Source organism: Tribolium madens, unplaced genomic scaffold (genome assembly GCF_015345945.1).
Source record: "Tribolium madens isolate multiple individuals breed KSU strain unplaced genomic scaffold, Tmad_KSU_1.1 Scaffold_97;HRSCAF=244;Tcas5.2_LG3a, whole genome shotgun sequence".
Classification (NCBI taxonomy): Eukaryota; Metazoa; Arthropoda; class Insecta; order Coleoptera; family Tenebrionidae; genus Tribolium; species Tribolium madens.
Window position 1 is genome coordinate 2920296 of NW_025401069.1, and position 25415 is coordinate 2945710.

Genomic DNA, 25415 nt, shown 5'->3' on the forward strand with positions numbered 1-25415 from the left:
TTGTGCAATGACAGTAGGAAATTAGCATGTGGATAACAGTATTGAAGATAATTTATATGACAATGTGTACCTTGCGTTTCAGTTTTGCTTCTGTATTATATAATTTTGTTATCTACTGCTCACCGAATTTATAATTAAATTCGCGCACCAGTAATTTTTTACATTTTGATGTACCTCGCACCTACAGCGAGATGATTATCAACTTCAGAAATTGATTTATTCGTTCGAAAATAAGCACCTGTTCCAAGTATCGGAACGAAATAATTTTATTAAGTATTTACCACCCCACGAGTCACCTTGACGCTTATTATAAAATTCTTTGGAAAAAAGCACGCAAATAATGATAAATTATTATTTAATCATAATGTGAATAATTCAGGCCGACCAGAGATCGTTGAATTAGGGATAATTATATCAAAAATGGGCCAATAACAAGTGGCAGAATACACAATTGACATAATTGACCATATCTTTAATTCGGTCCAATTTGTAACCGTGGTGCAGGAATCCACCCTCGGCTCGATCAAAATGAATATAAATGAACGTAATAAGGATAAGAGAGTTATTTATTTTTAACGCGTGGAAATTTATTGTAAGTTGGCGATTCTGGGAACGCCACCGCGAGACTTGTTGCTTACAGATCCGCCCGATGAAAAATTCATCTCATAAATTATGACGTAAGAAGTTACCAATTAAATTTTGTTATTTGAGTCACGCAAAAAACGAATCAATTCCATAAGGGCTCTCGGCGACGGTACTACACACGTGCTGATAAATATTCAAATTTCGCGGAAATCTACACATCGCGAAACCTATAATTACGCCAACATTGTTACTGTTGTGGAAGATTCCCGAAGGAGAAATAGGTCAGATGAGTAACGACCTTTCCTCTTCATTATTTTCCCGCATTTGACTTTTCGGACGCATATCCGAATTAAACAGGAAATTTATTTTTAGTGGCGAAGACGTTTTAGACTCATCGGGAAAAATAAATACAGCTGGTGTTGAGATAATTTGCTTACATTTATATTATATAAATGTAAATTGTTTGAATTTCATCTAACATCTGGAGTGGAAAACAGGCATTAACCTCTTTAATCCTGTAGTTAGGTGTGTGTGCAAAAAATTCGCTCTAATCATCGCCGATTGATTATGAGGTGCTCACGTTATATGTTGGCGGTAGATATTCCGTTATTATGCGAAAAAAATTCGTAAAGCCCATAGTCCCTATTGTTCAAAAAATCTTGATCAAATTAAGATAACTGTTGCTACGAGTTGAGACAATGGTATAATAATAGGAACACTCTGCACGCTAATTTATGCCCATCCATCTTCTCTATTGGCGTTTATGACCGACCGTTTGGTGTGATTTTGAGTTAATTCCTAATGCTAATGCTCTTATCTCATAGATTCAGATTCATGGAATAACTAAATAAATAAATTATACAAGAAAATAACCCTGAAATAGTATATTAAGCATCAAGAGAAGAACGGTAAGGACATTTTACCGATTGGACATTTGTTTGGAGATCGGTAAGCCCTTAACCTTCGTGATGCTTATGACATTTTTTTTGCCCGATTGATTTTTGTATTTTTAATAAAATATCTAACAAATTTACTTACCGTTATAGAACCCCAAAATACTTTGGCGACGACTTTACTTACTTACCGCCCAGTTTGAGTTAGCAACAAGTAAATACAACTTACTGTCTTGGAAACAGACCTGGTAAACAATCAATTAGAGCTCAATCGCGCATAAACACCTTTTTGCACTACTAGCCGTAAAAGACACCATTACTTACTTTTTCGAGGGGTTGTGAAGTTGTTTTTCTCTTAAGACTTAAATTTCTTCATTAAAAACATCAGAATAACCCCAACTCTAATCCTTCTATCTATGTCAAAACTGTCAAAACTACAAATGGGTTTATTTTTTGTCAAAATACTATTGGTAGTGAGGCAAATTTCAACACTTTTTCCCTTTTCTTTGCAGTTTCTTAGTTATTTTAACAAATATTTCATATTATGAAGTTATAAATTCCTATCGATGCTACACGCATCTCGGGAAATAAACAGATCGGCTATAAAAAAATCTCTTCTTTACCTTGTGATCTAATATACTATTATAAAACATTAATTTTTGTTTTAGACCAGAGTAGGTTATTTTATTGTTATTCTGCCACAATTTTAACATACAACTCATCAGAATTTCCACAGCCTACTCTGGTCTAAAACAAAAATGAATGTACATATTATACAGTGAGCGGCAAAATTATGGAATAAATAATGTTATTTATTAAAACTGAAAATATCTTGTCTTGACAAAAATACTCGTACAGGTCAATTTTCTTTTTAAAAAATACAAAATTCTCAGCTTGATTTAAAATTGTATGTTTGTTTTTTGTTGAAATTATTTAACTTTTTGGAAAGCTTATTGTAATGCGAAACAATGTTTCTCCTTTGCAGTTTTGGCGTAAAATGAAAAATTTTCCTCTTGTAAACACAATTTTGGTGTTGTCATTTCGACAATTAAAAGATCTATTGAATTGGCTAAAAAATTAAGGGACTTCATCATTCAAAAACCAAAATGTGTAAAATTTTGCATCACGTTGAAAATTGTGCATTTTTTAAAAAGAAAATTGTGCTCCAGCATTTTTGCCAAAAAAATATTTTCAGTTTTAATAAGATTATTCCATAATTTTACAGCTCACTGTACATACCTACTAGGTGAATAAAAAGTATGGAACCAAACGTTTTTTCCTTAAACTATTTATTTTTTGAAAAAACTAATTGATGAGTGATAAAGTACTATAAAAATGCGATGATTTAACAAGAGTAAAATTTTTCGAAATTTCCTTTTGTTTTTGAGTACTACAAAAAATATTATTTTTTTAAATGGCAACCCACTATAAAATCATTTTCCTCATAAAAGCTATACTCTAAGGATTACAACTATCTGCTTTATATTTAATTTTTTCAAAAAAAAATTTTCACATAAATTGCAATTTTGACAAAAAAAATCGCATAACTCAAAAACAAAACAAAATTTCGTTCTGTAAATACGATCACATTTTTTATATTGCTTTAATTTATATTAATTATTATTTTTTGGAGGCAAATGATTAAAAATAAAACCGCTTGGTTCCATACTTTATATTCACCCTGTATATACTTCCAAATAATAAAAAATATAAATTTTCTATTACTTTCTATTAAAAAAGGTAATTTTATTGTAAACAAAATTATCTCTTAACTCTTAACAATTTTTCTTAAAGAAATTCACAATTCGCTCATTACAATTTTATACAATTTATGTATGTACATAACAGAATAAATAATTATCAACATATTCAGTTAATTGCAATTCTTTACAGGTTTTTCTAGAACTTTAATTTTACATCATAATTATGAAAAATGGAAAAAATATGTAAATCATAAAAATACAACAATACAGTAAGTTTGAAAAATAAAAACTTTCTTATTTGACAAATTTAATTATAATGATTGTTAGTTGCTAATTGAGCTTTGAGTAGGCCTGTATACGTTACAAAAAAAGGATTTAATGACTAGAAAACCGCATAACAGTTTTTTTATTATTATATTTTATTAATTTTTTACACTGTAGTAAATATTATTTTATTTGTACGGAGTGGCATTCAGGTTACAATAAAGTCAAATAACTTTATTTTTAATTACACCACCCATTGATATTTGTTTTGTTTAAAAATAATCTTATCCTTATTTATAAAAGAACACTAAAAATTAATTTGTCAGGATAAAATAAAAATTTGGCTATTAAAATTGTGTTTTCGAATTACTTTATGTTGAGTACTCGAGTTATCAAATTACCACATAATTTGCAGACTTTGAGGAGTCTTAGATAGTTTATTTGAGAATTTTTCAGGATAGAGTGAGAGATGGTAGTTTTTGACCAAATACAATTAGAAGATCCTTAAAAAAATTTCCACATTTGGTCTACTTCCAAATGCTTTACTTTGCGCTTTTGGTACTATAGTTGGACATTTCAGTTTATAGATTCATGTGTGCATCTAGTGTTATTTGGTCGTTTTGTTTCATTTCTCTCGTCATAAAACAAATCGCTTCAAAGAAACTGTATATATATCCCAAAGCCAACATTTGTCCCAACCAAACATTTTCAAATCGGCCCACGTACAAACAAAATGGACTTAATTTTATTTACATCGGAAGCAGTTTAACAAAGGCTAAATTAAATATCACTTTTTCTCACAACATAGGTACCCTCAATAAATATTTAATATCACAATCACTCCTTGACCTTTAACAAGTCAACAGTTCAAAGTCCTGTCGGTCAATCACAGATGTCAGACTAAAGATTTTCAATAGGTTCCGACCATGATGTACCATGGTAGCATCACTGTTACAGTGATGCAAATAATGCACGCGAGACCCATGGTTAAAGTGTTGGAATCTTCAATGCATCGCGACCATTCCAAGTCTTCGAATTCGTGAGCACTACGCTGGAACTCCTTGACTTCGACGTCGAACCGGAATTTTACTCTGAAAAAAAAAAACAAACTTAATCTCTGGAAAGGACACTGATCAACACCTGGACAAAGTACGAGAAATTTAATTGTTGAACTTTAATCTGATTTTGCACTCAAGCTGACGGCTTCAAAGATGATTACGATTTCTTTGTTCTAATGCTATAATTTATTATTTACACTAAAGTGGCTATCATTGTAACATTTTTTTCTATCACTTGCGTCACACATTTTTATGTGGGTATTTCCTTATTTTTCCTTATGTCATGAAATTTACTTGTTTAAATTATTTATTTATTCGCCTACGATATTCATCAACACATATTTTTTACTATTATTGATCAATTTCTGATCGAATCTCCGAGTAATTCATTGTTTGTATGTTGCTGGTTAATCATCATTATTTTACTTTATTTTAGTTCCAGCCATTTTTTTGTAAAATTCAAAATAGTAATATGGAAAAAGATTGAGCTTACTGTGTGCTTTCATCGTCTTAAAATCCTGTCAGTTAAGTTTGCTTTTCACGGCTCATATTCTTTGGCAATTTGGAAAATATTTATTATTATTGTCTTTTTCTTATATTATAAAGGTTTTATACGAGAAAAGTATTTTTTCGTTGAAGCTTCCAATAAGTCTGATCAATATGTATGTAGCCGCCATAAATTGCGACTTCCTCATTTTGAAATGTATTTGAACGTTTGTTTTTATCTTTGTGTTTTATGGAAATGTCAATATTTGTAATGTTTTTTCATTCCGAAACTTTTAACCGAAAAAAATGATTCATTTGGAAGAAAGTAATTTAAATTCAGCTAATCGTTATGGCATCGTATAAATCAACTTGTGGAAGTTTTTGTAAACATAAAAACAACACTTACATAATCTGTATATCCTGAGCTTCAGGATACCACCTTTAAAAATATCAAATTTGTTACGAAAAAGAATTTTAGCCTTATAAAAGGAATGAAGGGTCACGAAAATGCTTGAAACGTTTCAAGGTGATATTGAAGTTCCAACCCCCGAATTTTTTATCCTTTGAAATTTTTGAAAAGTTTAACAAAAATATTTTGGGTTGGATCATGATGCTAATGTGAGTTTTTTGGGCGAATGTGGGAAAGCTTGAATAAACAGCGAGGTGGAGACGGAGTTGTGTAATTTCTTATTTCCTCTTGTTACAATGAAGTGTATCATTTAGCTCTGAGATACTCGTCAGTTAATAGGCACCTATTTAAATTTACCCCAACCTGTAAAAGAGCAAATCGACCGCCCAAAGCCCGGAATCGATAGCGACCTACCTGGAGTTGCATTCCGGGGACTCTCTCCGCCAATACAGAGGCCCGGTGCCGGTCCTGTCCAAAATCCACTCCGGTTCCGGAACGGCTTGCAGTTTTTCCATAGCTGATAAAAAAGTTCGATTATTGCCCAGTTTCGGAAAAATTGATTTATAGCACATACCCGCTTCTTCGCAACGATAAATTTCCGCCATGGTTTTATTTTCTCATTAAAAACTTGCTTTTATTGTTCTTTAACACGGCAGCTTGCTGCGATTTTTTTTATGTGGACACTTTTATCGAGTCGGAAAGTTTGTATTGTAATCACGAATTACTGCCCATTGTAAGCTACGGTCTATTGTTCTCTTCGGTTTGTTTGGGACTTTTTTATTTGATTTTTGACGACCTTGTTCTCTCGAATGACTGTTTGGCGCGATTTCTTTCACTTTCACAAGGAATTTTGTTCAGTAACTAATGTCTAAAAGAGAAAAAGATGTATTTTTACACTTTTGTCTTGTTTTGTCTAACTCACAAAGCAGGAATGTTAAGCCTTTTATTAGTTTTATCACCAATGACTAACAGTGATTTATATTTGAAACGTGGTGTTTCTTCACTAATCATCTATCATGATTATTTTATATCTATCTATTGGCGATTTTATTTTCTTCAATAACATCACATTCGAATATTATACAGGATGTTCCGTTTTTATTGTTACAAACTTAAACATGTGATAGAATATTCAATTTTAAGACAAAAGTTTCCTATGAACATGTATCAAAAAATGTTACGTTAGCGAGCTACACCCTCTGCAAGAGATGGGGTTTTCCCACTATTGCAGAATAGATAAAATTACAAGAGTTGGTACAGCTGATTACTTTTAAACACCTGAACGAATTTAAAGATCAGTTGTTGAAATTTTTAATCACAGGTCTCTTAAACGGTGAAACAAATTTAATTTTTAATTTTTATCCTCTTTATAGTCTGTAAGATAAATTGTAAACTGATTTTACTCAAAAACGGTAAGTTTTATCGAAAAAAACGACAGAGACCTCTTTTTTGTGAAAAACTATGAAATTTAGAATTTTGTGTCTGAAAGTGGCAAAAACCAACCGCCAAAATAGTTAGGGTACATTTTACCCTAAACCCCCCAGTTTAGGTCGCCCCTGAGTAAAAATTTGACATTTTATTTTTGAATTCATTTCGGTTTATAAAGGTCATTAGTTGTACCAAATTTTGTAATTTTATCCACGATGGTTTCTGAAATATTAGAAGAAATTCCTTAAAAGATGCACCCCTTTCAAGGGACGTGGCTCCCTTATATAAAATTTTTCGATATATGTTTATAGGAAACTTTTATCTTAAAATTGAGTATTCTGTCATCTGGTTAAATTTGTAACAATAAAAATGGAATACTGGAATAATGAAATATGGATAATAATGCTTAAGTAGGATTGTTGAAAGGATATTTGTTTCAGTGTTACATCAGATATTTTTTATTTTGACTGAAGGACGGAAAAACTTTTTTACTAGATATTATTTAACGTGACAAAAATAATTGAGTGAATATCATGTCGTTAAGCATGATCAAAATTAGCTGATCATAATATCATTTTTTTGCAAGCTTCAAGTGCTGATTAGTACTAATTAGGCAATAAGTAAATTGAGCAAATGTGCATGAATTAAAGAGATTATTCATTATTTTTGTTTTTCTTTTTTGTGCAATATTATTTTATTTTTAGATTCATTATTCATAATGATTATATCAATTTCTGTAATTATAATAATTCTTGTTACATTTTTTAAAATAAATTGACTACAATAAATTCACTTCCATTAGAGGTCTTAGAAATGGCACTTTGTAACCATAAATATTTCTACCTTGAATTACTGATAAATTGCCCTTGAAGTTTTTCAATTTACAACCAGAACAGAATTTTGTAATTTTGCAGTTTGCTTTAACTCGAAGCTTTTAAAGATATTTCGCGAAACGATGGTCCAACTGCATTAAAATATTTATGAGCTTTAAAGATTTATGTTCCACTAAATGTGTACATATCAACTGCCTAACAAGTGAAGGGCATTTTTGATTAAAAATAGACCACGTTTATTGTAGTGAAATTACGAGTAAAACAGCAGATACTAAAAATAAAACACTAATTCACGTTTTGTTTGAAACTGTCGAAAAAACAAAAATATTTTGCGTGGAGGAAAACCATCGAGTTAAGTGGCTACGACATTAGATTGATTAGATTTCTGATAAAATTCAACCTTTACTAATATTTTGATTCGGTTTAATAGTAGCGATAAAGTCCAACAACTAAAACAATGAGAAAGAATGTGGATCAAATAACCATAGGTGAAATTTGGTCGTGTTCTATGATAATTTTTTATTTTTTGTTTACAATGATTGATTTGCGTGATTCATTTCAGAAATTTTATTGCAAGGAAAAGTTTCATAGGGGGAATAAAGTTGATTGTAAATTTAAATATTTGTGATTTACGACAAGCACTAAAATTATATATTAGCAAATCAACAATAGCTTACAATTGAAGTAATACAATTAGTAGTTATCGCTGTCACACATTGGTGGTTTGGTTAAAAGACTCGTATAATTATCTATTCGAATAAAATGTATGATAATTATTGTGTCAGCCTTTTGTGAGAAAATTGGTTAAAAATGATGTTTAAATCAGGGGATACCGCATGGAATAAATTTATCAAGTTGCGTATATAATTTCATAGTTAATAACTTAAAGAAAACTTTTACATAATAATCGAGGTTAAGTACTTTCAAATTGTTGAAAAGGAATCAGCAAGTGTTCTCGATCAATAATTTATTTATTAAATTAATTATTCACATACCTGTAACTTAAAACTTCAGGCAAAATTTAACACAAATGTTTTCGCAGCAACATTTGAACTTACATCGGCAACAACTAGATAAACCATTGACACATTACCTATCAGACATGCGCAACTAGCTTAATACGTTTAATAAGTTGACTTTGACACTCACATACGCATTTATAAACATAAATTTAACCGGTTGTAAAGCGATGATTTTATCACCTACACTAATATAATTATTTTTGTTGAATTTTGGCCAGAGGATGATTGAATTAGAGTCGATTTATGCAGGGGTTAGAATTGATTCTACTTGCTTGGAGGAGGGAAGGGTGATCGGCCTCTGAATTTTTTTCCATTAGTATACCATATATGTTATAATGTAATTTTCCAAATTGTTCCGAGGTGTCTCTGTGTGAGCGACGTGTCATTAAATAACATTGTTTGGCTAAAGTGGCTTTTAGCATAAAGTCGCATTAGGAAATTTGTCTCTTTATAAGCCTCTACAAAGGTTAAAACAGTGGCCGGAATAAAAGAAAATTGGTACTCGAACGCTGGAAAATGTCATAGTAAATGAGGGTAATCGTCTCATGTAGGGGAAACTTGTTAAAATTTCTATTTATTGATGTCAAGTAATTTAAAATATGAGCGGGTATTACATAGTTGTCGGCAAGTTTTTCTTTGTTTGTGATAATGATAATCATAAAATACCATTTTGTAATACATTCTTGTTTTCTTGTTAGTCATTTATGTTGAAAAAATATTATTTATCAAGGACACACCCTGTAGCCAAATGTTGTAATACTCTCTCTTTTCTTTATTTTCCTCTTTAGGTACGAATCTGCCTTGTAAATGTTTTACGAAAAGGTCCCTGGAATCAATAGTGCAAACCACCATTATCCGTCTTACCCTAAAAATAACCCTGTCAATATTAAAAACCAAACACAAAACTGGAAAACTGCCAAAAGTCCATGTAACATCCGAATTGGCCACTTTCATCTAAAAAAACATTTCAGGCCGCATTTAACACAATTTCCGTCGAACTTCCAGTCTCAAAATGAAACGTTTGTTTCAATTTCGAAAACACCTCGGAAATCTTAATCAACTTTTAAACGGCGAACTTTAATTCCAGATTAGTAAATAACGATGGAACCCTAATTCGAATGAAATGTTTGAACAATTAATTTCACAGTCGAGGAAGTCCTGACCGCTGGCCTGATAGAAATGAGATTGGGTGGTTTTGGTCGCTTGTATTTGCCCGACCTTAATCCGTGCGATTTTACGGCTTCGTATCAAAAAGATCAATTACGAAGTAATGGTGAATTTAAAAAATACGAGTTGTTTTTTCGTTCGTTGCTATCAACAGATCTACTGACGTCTGTTGAGTGACGATTTGCTCTTAAAATTAAATCAAGAAATTTGTTTGTTGGAAGCTAAAACATGAATAGATGAATAGCTTGATGAATTAGAAATTATAATTAGAAGCCTAGATCCAGCTGCTTGCTGAAACTTCTGCTTCAAGTTATTAAATTTTATGCTGGTAGTACAGAAAAGTTGTACATTTTTTTCGATCGTTGAAAATAGAGATGACACTGATTTATTGTTATCATATTATGTCAAGCCTTAAACTGTTATAAATAACTACGAGATGATAAATTTACTCGAGGAATTTAAATTTTACATGTAGTAGCTTTCTCTATATGAAGTAGCTTCTCGAGTCTGTACTGAAAAAAATATGTGATAAAACTTTGAAAAACTGCAATGAGGAAACTGGACACTATTCACGTGCTTCCACTATCGTTAAAACCCAAAATTTCTAAAATTTTATTACGGCTATTAATTTTTCTGTGTTCTGTGTTTCGGTTTTTGTCATTTTTCACTTAAAAATAAGTCAGAAGAGATTTCGAAAGTAACACTAAATCATTGCTGATGATGTTGTAATGTGCGACAATAAAAATGAAATATAGTGTTTAGCTCGTTTTAATATTTTACAGTTTTTTTCGTAATGGATTTTTTGAATCGCTTTTAACACGTTCATTTTTCAAATAATTTTTACAAGTTAATAAATCTGTCATTTATAGTCTATTGGGGCTAAGMAAAWAAAAATAAAATCTAAAGTGGCACTAGTTGTGCAAATAATTTGTTTCCGCCCTTGTTTTAGAAGTTCTGGTTGCTCTCGTTCAAATGTCTTTTTTGCGGTTTGCTCGGCTATCGAGTTAATGGGCGCAGATGCCTGATTTACGTAATGAATTAAAGTAGTAGCATGTGTGTCCAAACTGTTTCATTTGCATTTCCACCCTTCAACGATGACTAACAACAAATTCAATCCGCCACCCCCGAATATATTGTGTAAGCATAATTTAACCCTTTTATCAGAATTGGTCTCGTTTCGTTGACCACATATTTAAACAAACATCATCAGCAAATTATAATCTCGACGACCGGTTGAAAAAACAAACAATTTGTTTATTGTTCTTTTTGAAATTGTGGTCTTTTGTCAGCTACTGGTTTTTTGTTTCGTTCCCATTCGTGATGCCCAATTTGCGATTAGCAACGGCCGATGATAGTCACGGTTATACCGAGAAGAGTGTTCGAAATGCAGACAGATGTCGAGATTGAGCAAACGAGACAACAATGAGTCTATCTACTATTTATTTTTGTAGCCAGCAAAAGGTCATTTTTGCTATAATGCTAGATTTTACGGACGCGGCAGTTAGATAGAAAGCAAGTCTAATTTTATTAAAAAGATTACTAAGGTCTTCACTCGTCTGCAGACAGGGTTTCCAAAAGAGTGCAATGAATTGGCATTTTTAGCTTTATTATTTGTTTGTCAGTAAAATCGATAAGCCAAGATTTCGGAATATTAATTATACTGCGTATTGTGGTGGAGAAATTAAAATACTGATGCCTCTACTCCGGTTTCATTAAATCTACATTGTTTGATCTCCCAAACCCTTGCTTTTATCACTGTTGGTAGCCAATTCCGCGGAAGATTTCTCTCTAGGCTCATTATCTTTATCTCGACGTATAAAATTTAATAGCTACAACGTGTCTCAATTTCTTCGAGTTTGACTTGCTGACCAACCCTCGTAAAAGAGAAACTCCCCTCATGTTTAAATACGATACTGTAATCGAAATTAGAATGATCTATTTTGGAATGTTGAAAAATTTCAATTAAAACCCGAATGGAATGAAGACATGGCATGGAGCGATATTTTAAAAGACTGATTGAGAACCATTAATCGTGCGGATTTACTAACCAACAACGATCAATTCTTCTAGTATGTTTTTTTCAAACACAATTACTTCAGTTGGACAATTAAGTTCTTCATGTGAAGATGTTCATTTTTACTAATAACCACACAACAGGTGGGCCATAAACAGTATTACCCTAATTTTTTATTTCTCGACTTGGAATGATTAATTTTATTGAGACAGCAATTTCTATGTTTAATGTTTTGATAAATGTGTAATGTAAATCTTGAAAGTGTCATGTTAGAGTATAATGAGAGTTTTTGCTGATTCTATTATGTGCGTTCGAAAAATACTTGAGGATACCGAAGCCTCCGGCAAATTCAACGGTTAATAATAATACATAATTTAAACTTAATGGCATATTAAATCAACCCACTTCGCTAGAAAAAAACCCGATACAACGAAATAATAACCTTATTAAAACAGAGATGCCCACCACCTATTTAAATCATTTTTAATTATTGATGTAGACAAAAAAAACTGCCATTTTGACCCAATAGTCGAAATTTATAAATTTCTCATCGTAGTCCTGAACTATAATTAACTTTTTTTTGTAGAAGCTGTTATGATAAGATTTCGATAAAGCGAAACTGTTTTATTTACTTCCTCCACGCCGGAGGGTCTGAACCTATCATCTATCTATAACTTTAACGGTGCCAGGCTGTTTGAACTTTTCAAGGATTATTTTAACGAGAGAATGAATTGCAAGTTGGAGGTCTAATCGTTCACTAATTGTCTTCAATTACAAAAAAAAGTTTTAAAATTGTCGGTGACTTAATGCATTTATTAAGCACTTAAACTTAAAAGACGTTTGATTAATTTGTCAACTAATTAATGTTTAACGGAAATATCAGTCACAATCTGTCAGCCGTCATCACTTTTCTATCAGAAGAACTGGCCATTAGAAATATGCAGCTTTTAGCATTTTTACACAAAAACGACGTAATTTTTCATGGTTTGGGCATCTTTCGTTGCCCATCCGTTTTGTTGAGTAACTTGTTTTTTATCAGAAGCGATAAAATTCATGAACGCGATGAAGGGAAAACTATCACAAACGCTGATCGTATTCCAGACAAGCGAAAATCGGCTGACATTTTTACAATCGCTAAGCAAATGGATCAGCAACATTTTCCAAATGTGATGCTTTTTTATCAAGAAAATACATTTTCTGGAAGTTTGAATGGCACAAATAATGGAAATATTAGTTTCGTCAGTGGTGGGATAATTGAATTATCATAAAAAAAAACGGAAAAAGAAACGGAAAAGTTTCACATGTTGCCAGCAAAAAACTTTTTTGTTAGACACCATTATCAGTTTACCGCACGTGAGTGTGTCGAACTTTGCGTGTGGGGAAGCTTAAGTGATTTTCAATCTTCTACTGCTAATTGAAAATGTCGACTTTGATTAAAATAGTAGATAATTTTATTAGTCTGAATTATTTAATTTGAATAACCTAATTTATTGGGGTTTCCGGAAAATTCTAAAACTTTGTTTACTGATCTATCTGAGAGAGCTTTCAGCCAAGGTTTTTATCTGTAAAAAATACATGGTATTTTCAATTTATTTAATTCATGACACTCTGGTAGAAGCAAATGAGCTTTTAAAAAGTTTCAACGATTGTTATTTTAGTTTTTTTTGGAATTACTTAATGTAAAACCATTGTTTTGAATTTACGAGGATTACTACTGAAAACTGTTAAATTTTTGCTTTATCAAATGTTAAATTTTATTTTGTTGTCATTTTTCTCATTTTCATTTTCTGTAATTTGTATAAAACGTTGAAGTGTTGAGTGAGCTTTTAAAAGGCTTATATGTTGGTTTATAGGAAGCGAATTAAAAATTAATTAAGAATTAATCCATATCTATAATTCCACTCTTAAAGTTTTATTTAATATGCATAATTATATTTTTTATTTGCTGGATTAATCACTTTGGGTGCTGTCGCCATCTATGAACTGATAAAGTGCACACAACTGAATCTATCAGTTTTATTTGTGTACATACATTAAGTAATTCTGCTAATATTTACGCGATGGCGCTCCTTACACTTTTTAAGCATAAACAATTTCAGACGAGTATTTCAACAAGTTTATGATAATATGATGTTAATTAATATTTTGTAGAACAACACCACAAAGCTGTCTACATTATAATAATTCAGGAAACCGATCTTTAAATTTCGTTTTTGTTTGCTTTTATTTCACTTTCTTTGCGTTTAAATTTTGTTAATTAAAAAATAATGTCGGTTGAACCTAAATTTTACGCTTAGTTAAACCTATTACATATACCAATCAACACTCTGTGTCGTAATAACACTTTTAAATATTGAAATTAAAGCTAAATTAATCGCTAATCATATTCATGCTGATTTAATTTTCCTAGCCTCCATGCATAATTTTATCGGGAAAAGTGGGTGGCATGTTTTGCAGTAGCATCATTTGACTGACGCATTATCATTGTTGATTTATTTAAGAAGGTGTTGTTTTTTGGCGACAACGCGAAACTTTCTTGAAATTTCCTTCCTGATAAATGAATAATTGTCGTGTTTATAAAGAGTTGTTTAAATTTGGACGTTGTGCAATTTTTCTAAAGATAAGAATGCAAATCCACACATCGAACAAGGTCGGTTTATGGATTTTATTATTTGTTTGGTGGAGAGAAAACTTGTGAAATTCTCCTTAAATTTATACAAGGTGGAGCAACTAAAACCATTAAAAGTTCGAGAGGATGTTTATTCACGTCTCTGTAAACTTCATCGTTATTGATTATTGATGGTCTCTGATTCTCTGTAATTTCAGTGGTTGAGAGATTCCACTTAGTGTAATTCACACTCAAGGAGAAGTTAATTTCTGCTTAATTGTTGACCCCCCGGTACAATTCCTTTATTTCATTTTCGACGACTTGAATATGTACAAAATTTTATATCTGAGAGTATGTAATTAATTAAGTTGTTTAATTTGTTTCAGTTGCCACCCTTGGGTACATTCAATGAAAAGGTAAGTTTTGTTCGGAAGAAACCGTAATGTAAGTTATTTTTAGAATGAATTAGCATCGAGTCGCTTTAAAGGTGCTCACTAACGCTTTGTTAACAATGAAAATAACAATAACAATGTTATGTCATATCGTAACATAAATTAAAGGCCTCTTTACTTTAATATTAATGTTTTATTTGCGGCAGCAACCGTGAAAAGACAAATTACGACCGCTGCTTTAGATCATAATAATGCAATCATATCATCTGGAATTGATACTTTAATGTTAATCACCTCGTTTTAAATTTATTAATCTTTAAATAATTTGGTCTTTCCTGTAATTGCACAAGAAAGGAGCAAACGAAGCGAGAAAAAAGCTAATCGAAAAATTTCGATTGTGCTAATTTTTTTTATAGCGACTAATTAGCAAAATGATGCGAGAAAAGATTACTATCATTAAACTGATTACGCTAACACGAATGACAGCAGTTGGAGAAACTAAAACAGTTTTTGCTTAACTTTTTTTTTTGTAAATGACTGATGAATGATGATTTTTGTAAGAGATTGTTTTTCTTTGAAATGATTTATTTAATTACTTCGCTAACACTTTAAAATCGTTTTTGGGGCATTGCGTGATAGTTTATTTTCTAATTAAGAAACGTTTGGCTGTCTACATTCATGCAATCACTTTTTAATACAGAAAATAATTTTTTGTCATTTATTGAACAAGAAGAGTCTGAAAGGAAGTTCACAGAAGTAGAACTCAACTTTTTGGTCGATTGGTAAAAAGTTGCGGCATATGAATTCGGTGGAGGCAGTCACTGGATTTATTGTTTTAGGATGGGAAGTCCTGTTGGTCATGCAGGTGGTCACGGCCTTTGTATGAATTTAAATTAGTATAAGATCGCGATCACAAAAACAAAAATAAAGGAAATAAAAGTAGGTCAATTAATGTAAAAAAATTCGCAAATTAATGCCGATTTTAGTGATAAAAGTTTGAAGCCTTCTCACCTGGTCTACAAATAATATATCAGAACAATCTAAAATTAACGGTTTAGCGATTTTTAATTATATTGGGAGGTTTCAAGGTGCGACCCTATTTTTGCGCTGACTAGCAGATGTATGAACGCTTTTGGGCCGGTGGTTTTATTTAATTAGGCATATCCCATGTCGTGTACCCACACGTTTGTCGAGTTTGAGTCGAGCTTCATATTTGTTTAAGCATTCTGTGATTACTTAAAACAACAAACTCGAGATAATGTCGGCTTTACTAAGGAAAACTCATCTAATAGTAAAATAAATGTGGGGGAAAATATTTCAGCGTACTACGCTGCACTGAAAATCTCAAAATTTTGAAACTGTTCCAAAATGCCCACGATGAAGTCTAGTGAAAACATAATAAATGTTTACGTACAAATGAAATAGTTTATATTATTTCGTAGTTTATTGTAATTTATAGGAGCGTAGGTATGAAATTTATTTAAATTTTTCGCATAATTTGGGTCGAATTTAATCTGAGATACCAGAATGTTTCGGTTCACACACTTGTTTAAATTTTCTTTAACCTATTTTTACACTATTTGCCTTACAATTTAACATTACTTTCTGTATATTTATTTAGATCTTATTTACGGGCGATAGGTATCGCGATTCGTACGAGTATGTAGTTAGTTCGGTGTTTTAGCTAGAAATCAACAAATTATTAATTAACAAGTTTTTAGAATTTCTTTAAACAACACTATGGTTTTCAACTAAAATGTTTCACTCTGAAGAACTTTGAGAAAATACTAAATGCAAATTCTGCTTTTATGTTTTTTTTTTTAAATTAGATTAACTTTTTATTTTCATGGATGGTTTGTGATTTAAAACTTGTTGGTTTTTGATTACGGATGTCCTACCCAGGCCAAGTAGTGGTCACGCCAGGCGAGAGTTCATTGTCCTTTTTTTGAGAAAGTGTGTTGAAGGAGCGCCTTTTGGTGTCTTATTCACCTCACGCTAACAGAAAAAATATCCGAATAGAAATATAGAGGAGAAAAATTCGTATTGTTGATCTGATAACTTTATTACCTCCCTGCTATTTTTGACCCACTTTAAACCGTTCGTAGTTGTTTGCTTTTTTAATCTTTTAATACCAAAGACCCCAGAATTACATAGTCGTATTTGTTTGTCTTTTATATTAACGTGTTTTTTTAAATATTTGTTATTAGCTTTTGCAATCAATTGGCTCAACCTTCTTAACCAAAATACGATCACGTAATGTATTAAATAATCGAAATTTCATTTAATCTTCTTTGTCCAGACGATAACGCACTGACGCTTGTCCTAGTTATGAAACGCGATAGCATCTTCAATAATTTAGATGTGCCTAATTTCATTGTAGGTTAGCGAATCAACTCGGTTGCAGAGAGGTTGATAACCCTTGGCGGTTTGTTTATGTTTTAGCACGCTGACGAGGGTTTTTGCTCTCAAATTTTCATTTATATGCATTGTATGTAGGTACATTGACATGGAAGAAGAAACAGTAACTCGTCACCATGGTCATACGATAGCGAATTTATTCAAAATTAGTTAATTTAATTATTAAAGAATCGTTTGTAATTAAATAATGTTTTTCAAAGTAGTCACGTTGTAAAGCGAAAACGCAAAAGGGTAGGTGACCTAATTTTACACTAAGTTGAGGGTTACATAATGAGAGTAGGAATTGAGTTAAATTAAAGCTGATGGGGTATTTTTTTTGTGTGAATCCCCTGTTTAGGTTCAGAAATATTACACATTCGTGAAGGAATCTGAGAATTTCTCTTATCGTCTTATGGTCAATACGCGACTTACAAATGAAGAGAAACCTTTTTTGCCGTGTTGAGCTTGTAAGGATGTAAAACATTGCACAAATATTAGAAAAATGAAAAATGTAACGAAAATACCTTATGCACATTGAATTGTGTGGATAGTTTGATAAAGTGCATTGATCTGAACTCATTTCGTTATCGTTTTACGATTTGTTCGGGCACTTTTTTTACATTATTTTCATTTATATTATGTTTGTGTTGACCTTATTAATTCTTGATTAAATGTATATATTTTATTGAAGCAAATCAAATATTAGATAAGTATGCAATATGAAATTTATAAATACTAGCCACAATGAGAATTGTGTCGATACCGAATATGGACTTGGCTTAAAGCTGGTTTATCGATGGATTGATTGAATTGGGGCTGAATTTCAGAATTTCAACTAACTTTAGAAATTGTTTGACTTTTGACACTGTTACGGGAAAACATTTTGATATTTGATTATTAATTTTGTTATGAAATTGTATTCCAGAAACAGTTTCGTGATAATTGCTATCATCTGGTGTAACGATTTTTTCACAATATGCACTTTGCAGCGTTTTAATCAATTATTACGAAACGTGGATATTAAAATAATTGTTAACCTTAAACATGCCAAAGTTCAGAAAATATGACATTATACGTCGTTGAAATTTTATAAATTTCTCGGAAATATTGTTTGTCAACACGACTTTATTTCTAGTGTAGTAAATTTGCATGATTAGCAAAAGGTCCGTTTAATTAATTGCTTATTGTTATAATTTGTTTAAATAGTGATTGAGCGAATTTTCTAGTTTTTTTCTTCAGGAACATCAATTGAATTTATCTCTCTGTATTAGCATAGAAAATTTCAAGTTGTATCAACAGAAAAGTCACCTGATCGAATTTAGCAAACAAGCTACGTCAACGTGAATAATTTTGCACATTGTGTTAAAACTGGAAAAATAAACGAAGACAGGTAAACAAGTTTCGCTGTGTGTGGTTACATGGAGGAGTTATTTCATTAAACATAAATTCTAGGTTACAAATATAATCTTACTGAATGACCTTGTCGCCTCGTGTGTGCCATCCAGTTTGCAAATTTGATACGGCAATTCCGCGATTGTCTGATTTCGAGACTGCAAATTTAACCAAGGACATTGATACGTTCATTATCTTCTGTTTTTGTTATTGTTATTGTTGATATTCAATTAAAAATAATGAGGCGAACAAGAGCGGATAAGTTTCAATACCAGTCGGATGAATTTTCGCTGTCGATGATACAAATCATTATGTGATGCCATCACATGTTAAATTGCATGTTTTTGGGGATTTTTACTCGTTTTTAATGTTTTATTTTATCGATAAATTTATACAAAAACACTTTTATCATCATCTGACTCTTATTTACTGGGAATTTTTTGAAATTGTAGTCTGTAAGCTATTTTATCATTGTGGTGGCCAGTTGGGGTTTTGAAACAGAAGACAAAGTTAAAGTTCTCTTCTTATCATTGAACATCTTGTTTGTTGTAATGTCTGATGTGTCTGTGTGAATCGAAATTTAAACTAATATCTGCTCCTAATTTCTGAGCCCAACTAACATTTTCATTTCACATCAATTTGGAATTGATACTAGTTTAATATGATTTGAAATTGAAACGTGTAATAAATTCTTAATGAAAGTATTCTTTAACGACAGTGAAATGCAATGTTAAGTGCATTTTTATTATTCGTGTAAAGCATGACCTTGGATTTTAATTTTCTGTTGCATAGAATTGAAGATTAGTGAATAAATTAAAAGAAACCTTAAAAACTATACGAGTTAGTTATAAATTGCTGTAATTTGAATAATAAGTAAACAGAAGGAGGAAATAATGTTTTTCAGCAAATTGCAATAATTGTTTCTTTATTTATTTTGCAGTATTAAGAATTGAAATAACTGCTGCAAATGTTAACATAAATAATTGTATGCATCAATTACACAATGCATATTCTACTCATCTGTCAATAACTGCTCGCAGAGCTTTTCAATGAGAGTTGAAATAATGCAATAAATGAATTTCCCTTTAATCACGAAATCATAATTGTTGGAATAAAACTAATTATTAATCGAAACATCAACTGCATAGTCCTGTTTATCATTTTAATAACATCAATTACAATAAATTAAATGTGAGTGTAATTGATTTTTTAAGCAGTAACGCTTGTGTCATTTCGATATGTATGGAAGTGAATATTTGACCGAAGTGGACTACATAAATTTCAAAGTCGCATTTCTATTTCGTTCGATTCTGAATTTTATTAGTTGCGGTTTGTTATGAGGACTTGGGAGAGAATACCGTTTTAGGGTCAGACCGTCAAATGAATAGTTCGATTTATATGGAAAGAAATTGGATCTTGACTATTCGGAGAAATTATTGACAGTCGTAAAATGACAAAAATAGATGGCACATCCATTTTCGAGAGAAAGAAGTATTAAGGATATACAAAAATTCAAAAATCGGTCACAGGATGACTGGAATAATTTCTATTATTGTGTAGGTGGCCTAAACTAATTAGAATACTTTGCACTTGTTAGATAAATGCTTTAATTAGTTTTAAATTAGAAAAGAAAAAAATGTGTTCTCCTGTAATCTGCTGATACTACTAGTTTTTCATCTATTTGGTCTAATTCGGATTTAGATAGCTTAGAAAAAATAATGTTGGTTTTCTCTAGATTTAAAATTTGATTTGAGATGGCTTACCTGATTGTCAGATAAAACCTTGTTTTCAATTTTTTTTACTGAATTTTGGGCTTTTTCCGTTACAACAATAATGGCTTGTGTCAATTCTGGCGGGTTCGAGGCAATTTCGCCCGGACCTCTCAATATTTTACCGGATTATTACGTTGAATAATAAATAATTCGCGTATATCACCGTCAGATGGAACAATGAAAAAATGCACTGTTACCGCTGTAGCCATATTCCAYGTCGATTTACCTCGGAAGAGTCGAGTCCAATAAAAATACAACCTACTCRTATATCCGGGTATGTTTCGCGATGTCGRCACGGTCAACTTGACAAAAAAGGAGTAACAACAACAAGAAACTTGCATTGTAAATAATTCTGAACGGTCGGCGAAGTTGAGCGCCGGAATTGGAGGTTCCTTCCGTACTTATCTCGAGTTTTCGCGAAAAATTGCCACATTTAGATGCAAATGATCCCGTACACCGCTTGTTTCGGGTTGCAAAATACGAGTATCATAGCTCGGTCAGCTGATTTCGCCGCTTCCTAATGTTGAAAAAATTGCTCTCCTCACACTGTTCACAAAGTCGTAAGTCGAGGCGATAAAAAATAATTGGTCCCAGAGATTGTAACATTAGAGGCGAGGAAATGGACGGGTCATTAGTGACAAAATTTACGAAGGATGTTTAAGCTATTGGCGTTTCGATCGATGACGATTTTTTTACTCTTGTGGCCGAAAACAAGGCTGGCAAATCATTCTTCTTAATACTGTGAGGTAGTTTTGAATATATTTAATAATTAGAAACTGCTTTTTTGTTAACACAACTCGTTACTATTGTTAACTGTTCCGGAATTAATGGTGAAATGATACAGTTGCATTCGGGATTGTTACTCACAATGCAAATTATATGAAATCGGTGCATTGTAACTCTAGAAATATATGTTGTTTTGCCATTTCCTTATTATGAACGAGCAGTGACAAAAAACGCAGAAATTCAAATATAATAAATTGCTGCAATCGTTATTATGATAAATATCGGAATAACTTTCTACCGGCTGTTGCACAATCGTTACATTAAAATAGTAGCCAATGGGAGTTAATCATGAATATTATATTCTCATTATTGTTATGTGCCAACTGATTTTTCTTAAAAATGTTCTCTTTTCGTTTTGTCTTCTCTTTTTTTTACGATCAGCTTCCGTTTAGTGTTAGGTAAGCTTACTGTCAAATCCGTTTTTGTGTAAGAAAAAAACATTTTTCTTCTCTCACTTACCTACCGGTACGATAGATTCTAATTCCTCCAGCAGTGGCATTTTCTGTCGAAAGTTAATTGTTTCATGCGTAGTTAATTTTTCTAGTGGTATTTTTAAGGGCAGAATGGCGATTCTAATTTCATATACGATTTCATTTACGAGCTAATTCTCCTGGTTAAGTCGAATTAGGGATTTTATGGGTGTTGTCTGCTGCGAAATTACATGCTAGAAAAAACCAGAAAGGGTTGAAACAACATAAATTAGGAAAAACCTGGCCGTTAATGTAAAAAATTAGTGCTTCTCTGAGCGTGTAAAAACGCTACAACTTATAAAAATTGCGTTCGTTAGCACAAGTGCAGATTTAATTCGGGAGCTTACAAGAATATTTCGCGTTATAATTTTAATATCGTCTAGGGAATATTCAATCGTTCCGCCCGGCTTATAAATATTCGATGGGGATGAAAAAATATTTATTTTTATGGAAAACGGTGTGGGTTATGTGGAGAAACTGACGGATTTTCAAGTGATGCCATTAGAGGAGATGTTAGGTGCGGCCGTACGTGCCACATTTACCGACGTAAATCATGATTTTACTGTCAATATTCGCGATACAATTTGCACTTGAATGCGAAACGGACTTGGGAGAATCGACGGCTACTCCTTATTTCGTAAATATGTATTCACGGTGTGTAAGAGATTTTAACGATTTAACAATTCTTAAGATGAATGCTCGAAACGTTATGCGGAAGTTTTATAGCACGTGTGTGCATGAAGCCGATTTTCTGATCCTGTTATGAATACAAACCTATGGGTTTGTACTGTTATGAATATCTGTATTATCGGCGACACCCCACAGCTCGCTCAATAAAAATTCGAACGAGGAATAGACACGTTCCTCGACTAGCAATTGTAGAAAATCGTTAAAGGTGAAATTTAAAAATTTTATATTTATTAGTGACAGGAATATAAAGAAAGTTATTAAAATACTCTTTAAGTGCCTGTTTTTAAAAGTCTGGTAGGCTTCTTAGTCATGAACCTATATTACGTTATTAGGAGTAAAAGTGATAGTCTATGTGGCGCAACTGAACGTTTATTTTGCCGAACGCAGTGAGGCAAATAATTCAGCTGAGACCTGACCCGACCTGACCTGACCTGTAGATTATTGAGGATCGGTTGCTTCCCACTTTTACGACAACCCTCGTTAAGTGGACAATAAAGGACTCATGGAATCACAATGTCGTTTTGAAATATCGTAATGGTCGGTGACATTTGAGGAAATGAAATTCGATGGTATCTTCTTCAAAAAAATTTGACACACAATTTTTACTTTTCTAATATGACTCATTTTTTACAAAAATGTAATAATAAATAATAATATTTGTTTACAATTTTTGTTGGTGAATTTTAAGACTATGCCTCAAATTTAAATTTATTCGGGGATTAAAACCTTCAACATCTCAGAAACTATAAACATTCGGATAAGGCAAGTTGAGTTATTTTGAGATCTTTAGACTTCTGCTATCACTTTTTATGAATTTAGTTTTTGAAATAAATAAGTCTGTATAAGGGCAATTTTTAAAATACAATGACCTGTTCTGTGTCCGACGTAACACGACCTGACCCATTACAAATTTTTCGACAGACTATTGTCGTTATTTTTTACCTGAAAAGATTTAACCCGACTTGACCTGAACTCTTTTTCGACAAATCATTTGTTCCTGGAAGATAAATCTCCAACGTGAACTGATAAATATTTGATATTTCAAATTTGTACTCGTATGTTTGAGAAATAGTGATTTTTGTTACAAATATCTAAAATGCAATTTTTGCGGACGAATTTTTGCTGATAGCAGATGAGCCTGCAAAAACATACAAACAACATTTTTTTGAAAGACATATCCACACCTCTTTTTATTTATAATTATAATTAATGTCATCAGATCTTAAATTTCTCGAAAATATATAATTAGCTTCAATTTTTGACCTATAGTCACCATAGTAACCAGATTGATTTTTTCCATAAAAACTGTATTTTGGGTTCTAGTACCCAAAATATCAATTTTTACTAATTTAATCAATTTAAAAAAACTATTAGTTTGGGGACTCAAATGAGTTTGTCAGCGTAGGTATATAAACAAATAAATTTTGGCCATGATGAGGCTGTAACTTTTTATTAGCATCTTTTATATAATTTTATTTGTTAATTAAAATCGTTTTGCCAATTGACTGTAGACTGTAGGTTTACACACTCTATCAAAATATCATAACCTCCATTAATTAAAGAGTTGCTGATAATCTGACAGATAATTCATTTATTTTAGGAGCAAAAAAATTGGACCAATTAGGTTGATTGGATACACATAAATCTCACAATCGCATATTTGCATTAAATTATTTGAAGTAATAATAACATATAATTTACCTATTAGACCGTTAATTAGGGTCATTACGGTAACCGACAATTAAAAAAATTGACTTGGCAAGGATTGAATATTTTGAGGCTTGTTTTAGCGGCATTGATTTTTCGTACTTAGTTTAATTATTCGCCATCGAGCAGGTAAACAAATAGTGTAAATATTATCCAGAGTTTGTTTATTTTTAACTTTATTGCTTATTCGTGATTGTATAATTTCCATTTTGCCGCGAGTGTTGTTATTCGAATAAAGCTGATGCATTGAGTGTTTGTGTCGTATTAAGCCAAGCCTAACCGTTGCAAGTGACTAATTGTAATGACAGCGTCGTGCTTTATGTTAAACTAATTTCAATAGCAAATACACGAACACCTAAGTATAGTGTAGGGCGAGCTCAATGATACCTCGAGGTCTCGCATTTCGGTGCGATTTTTCCTTTTTGTTCATATCGCCAAGCCAGAACGCTCAGATTAAACCAGGTAAATACAAAGAGTGATTGCTTACATTGTTTTCCTCGTTTCCTGATTTTAATCCGCATAAAACTCGGAAGAGGCCATCGTAATCACAGCACTGAAAAGTCTGTTGAAACAAAGCTCGTCATTGCATAAGCCAGCGTACTCCTTGTTTTCAAACAACTTGGACAAACATCTCTTGTTCTTATCTTCTTTGCATATTGCGATCTCTGTAAATACATTATCTAATGCATAACGATTTCAAACATCTGAATTGATTTGTTTCGATATCGTTTTCCTTTGCAAATGGTCTCATTAGAATCAGAGATTCCTTAAATGAACAAGACGTGAAAAAATCACGATACTTTTACCGTAAAATCCTGCAATCGAGGCCTCGGGTGCAATTAATAGGCGACCAATTAAAAAAAAGATTTATAAGGTATTGTTTACTAGATATAGCAGTCATACTTTTACTTTGTTTAAATTTGAATAATTAAAATTAAAATTTGCAATCAGATTATAAACAAGGCCTCTTCTTGTTATTTCCAAACAGACAAAATAAATCATTTTAAAAATGGTAAATCATTTCCAAGCTTTGTTTATTGTCTATGAACCGATTATATTTAAATTCGCGAAGTAAATAAATTTACCGTATTGGAAAAGTCCTTGATGGATTTAAAATTTATTTTAATCATGCGCACATTTTATTGCTATCCTTGACCATCAACAACAAATGACACGACATATTCGTAAAGTCAAAATAAAATTAGTCGAACAAAACAGTAACAAATTTCGCATTATGTGAACACGAGACGCACAATGTGATTCACCAGGAAAGGAGTTGTTTCCTTAGAAATTGTAGCTGTAAGGACACTCGTGGTCCGCTGCTTTCGTTCCTTATTAT

General features: G+C 31.9%; 2 protein-coding genes across 5 annotated transcripts in view; one reads left to right on the forward strand and one right to left on the reverse strand.

Annotated features, from left to right (window-relative positions):
• LOC123014741 (sestrin homolog) overlaps positions 1–25415 on the forward strand; it is a 170759-nt gene that overhangs the window by 58572 nt on the left and 86772 nt on the right. For both annotated transcript variants that reach the window (XM_044413995.1, XM_044413998.1), the window contains exon 4: positions 14857–14886. In XM_044413995.1, coding sequence (XP_044269930.1) covers positions 14857–14886 — 30 coding nt within the window. The remainder of the gene's footprint in view (positions 1–14856; positions 14887–25415) is intronic.
• Positions 4102–8770, reverse strand: LOC123014746. Of its 3 annotated transcripts, none has more exons than XM_044414003.1 (4): positions 8655–8770; positions 5973–6266; positions 5813–5915; positions 4102–4536 (listed from the first exon to the last, which is right to left on the reverse strand). In XM_044414003.1, exons 2-4 carry the CDS (start codon positions 6001–6003, stop codon positions 4356–4358), a joined length of 315 nt encoding a protein of 104 aa, XP_044269938.1. In that variant the 5' UTR covers positions 6004–6266; positions 8655–8770; the 3' UTR covers positions 4102–4355. The 3 variants fall into 3 exon arrangements, with proteins under 3 accessions (XP_044269938.1, XP_044269939.1, XP_044269940.1); XM_044414004.1 differs by lacking the exon at positions 8655–8770 and adding an exon at positions 6321–6440; XM_044414005.1 differs by lacking the exon at positions 5973–6266 and having other exon boundaries at positions 8655–8750.

Bases quoted from the DNA above. Each gene is read 5' to 3' on its own strand.
- LOC123014746 (XM_044414003.1), bottom strand. From the start codon at position 6,003: ATGGCGGAAATTTATCGTTGCGAAGAAGCGG. The intron at 5,916-5,972 runs GTATGTGCTATA...CTTTTTTATCAG, and splicing joins TTATCGTTGCGAAGAAGCGG to CTATGGAAAAACTGCAAGCC. The intron at 4,537-5,812 runs GTAGGTCGCTAT...TTTTTTTTTCAG, and splicing joins TCCCCGGAATGCAACTCCAG to AGTAAAATTCCGGTTCGACG.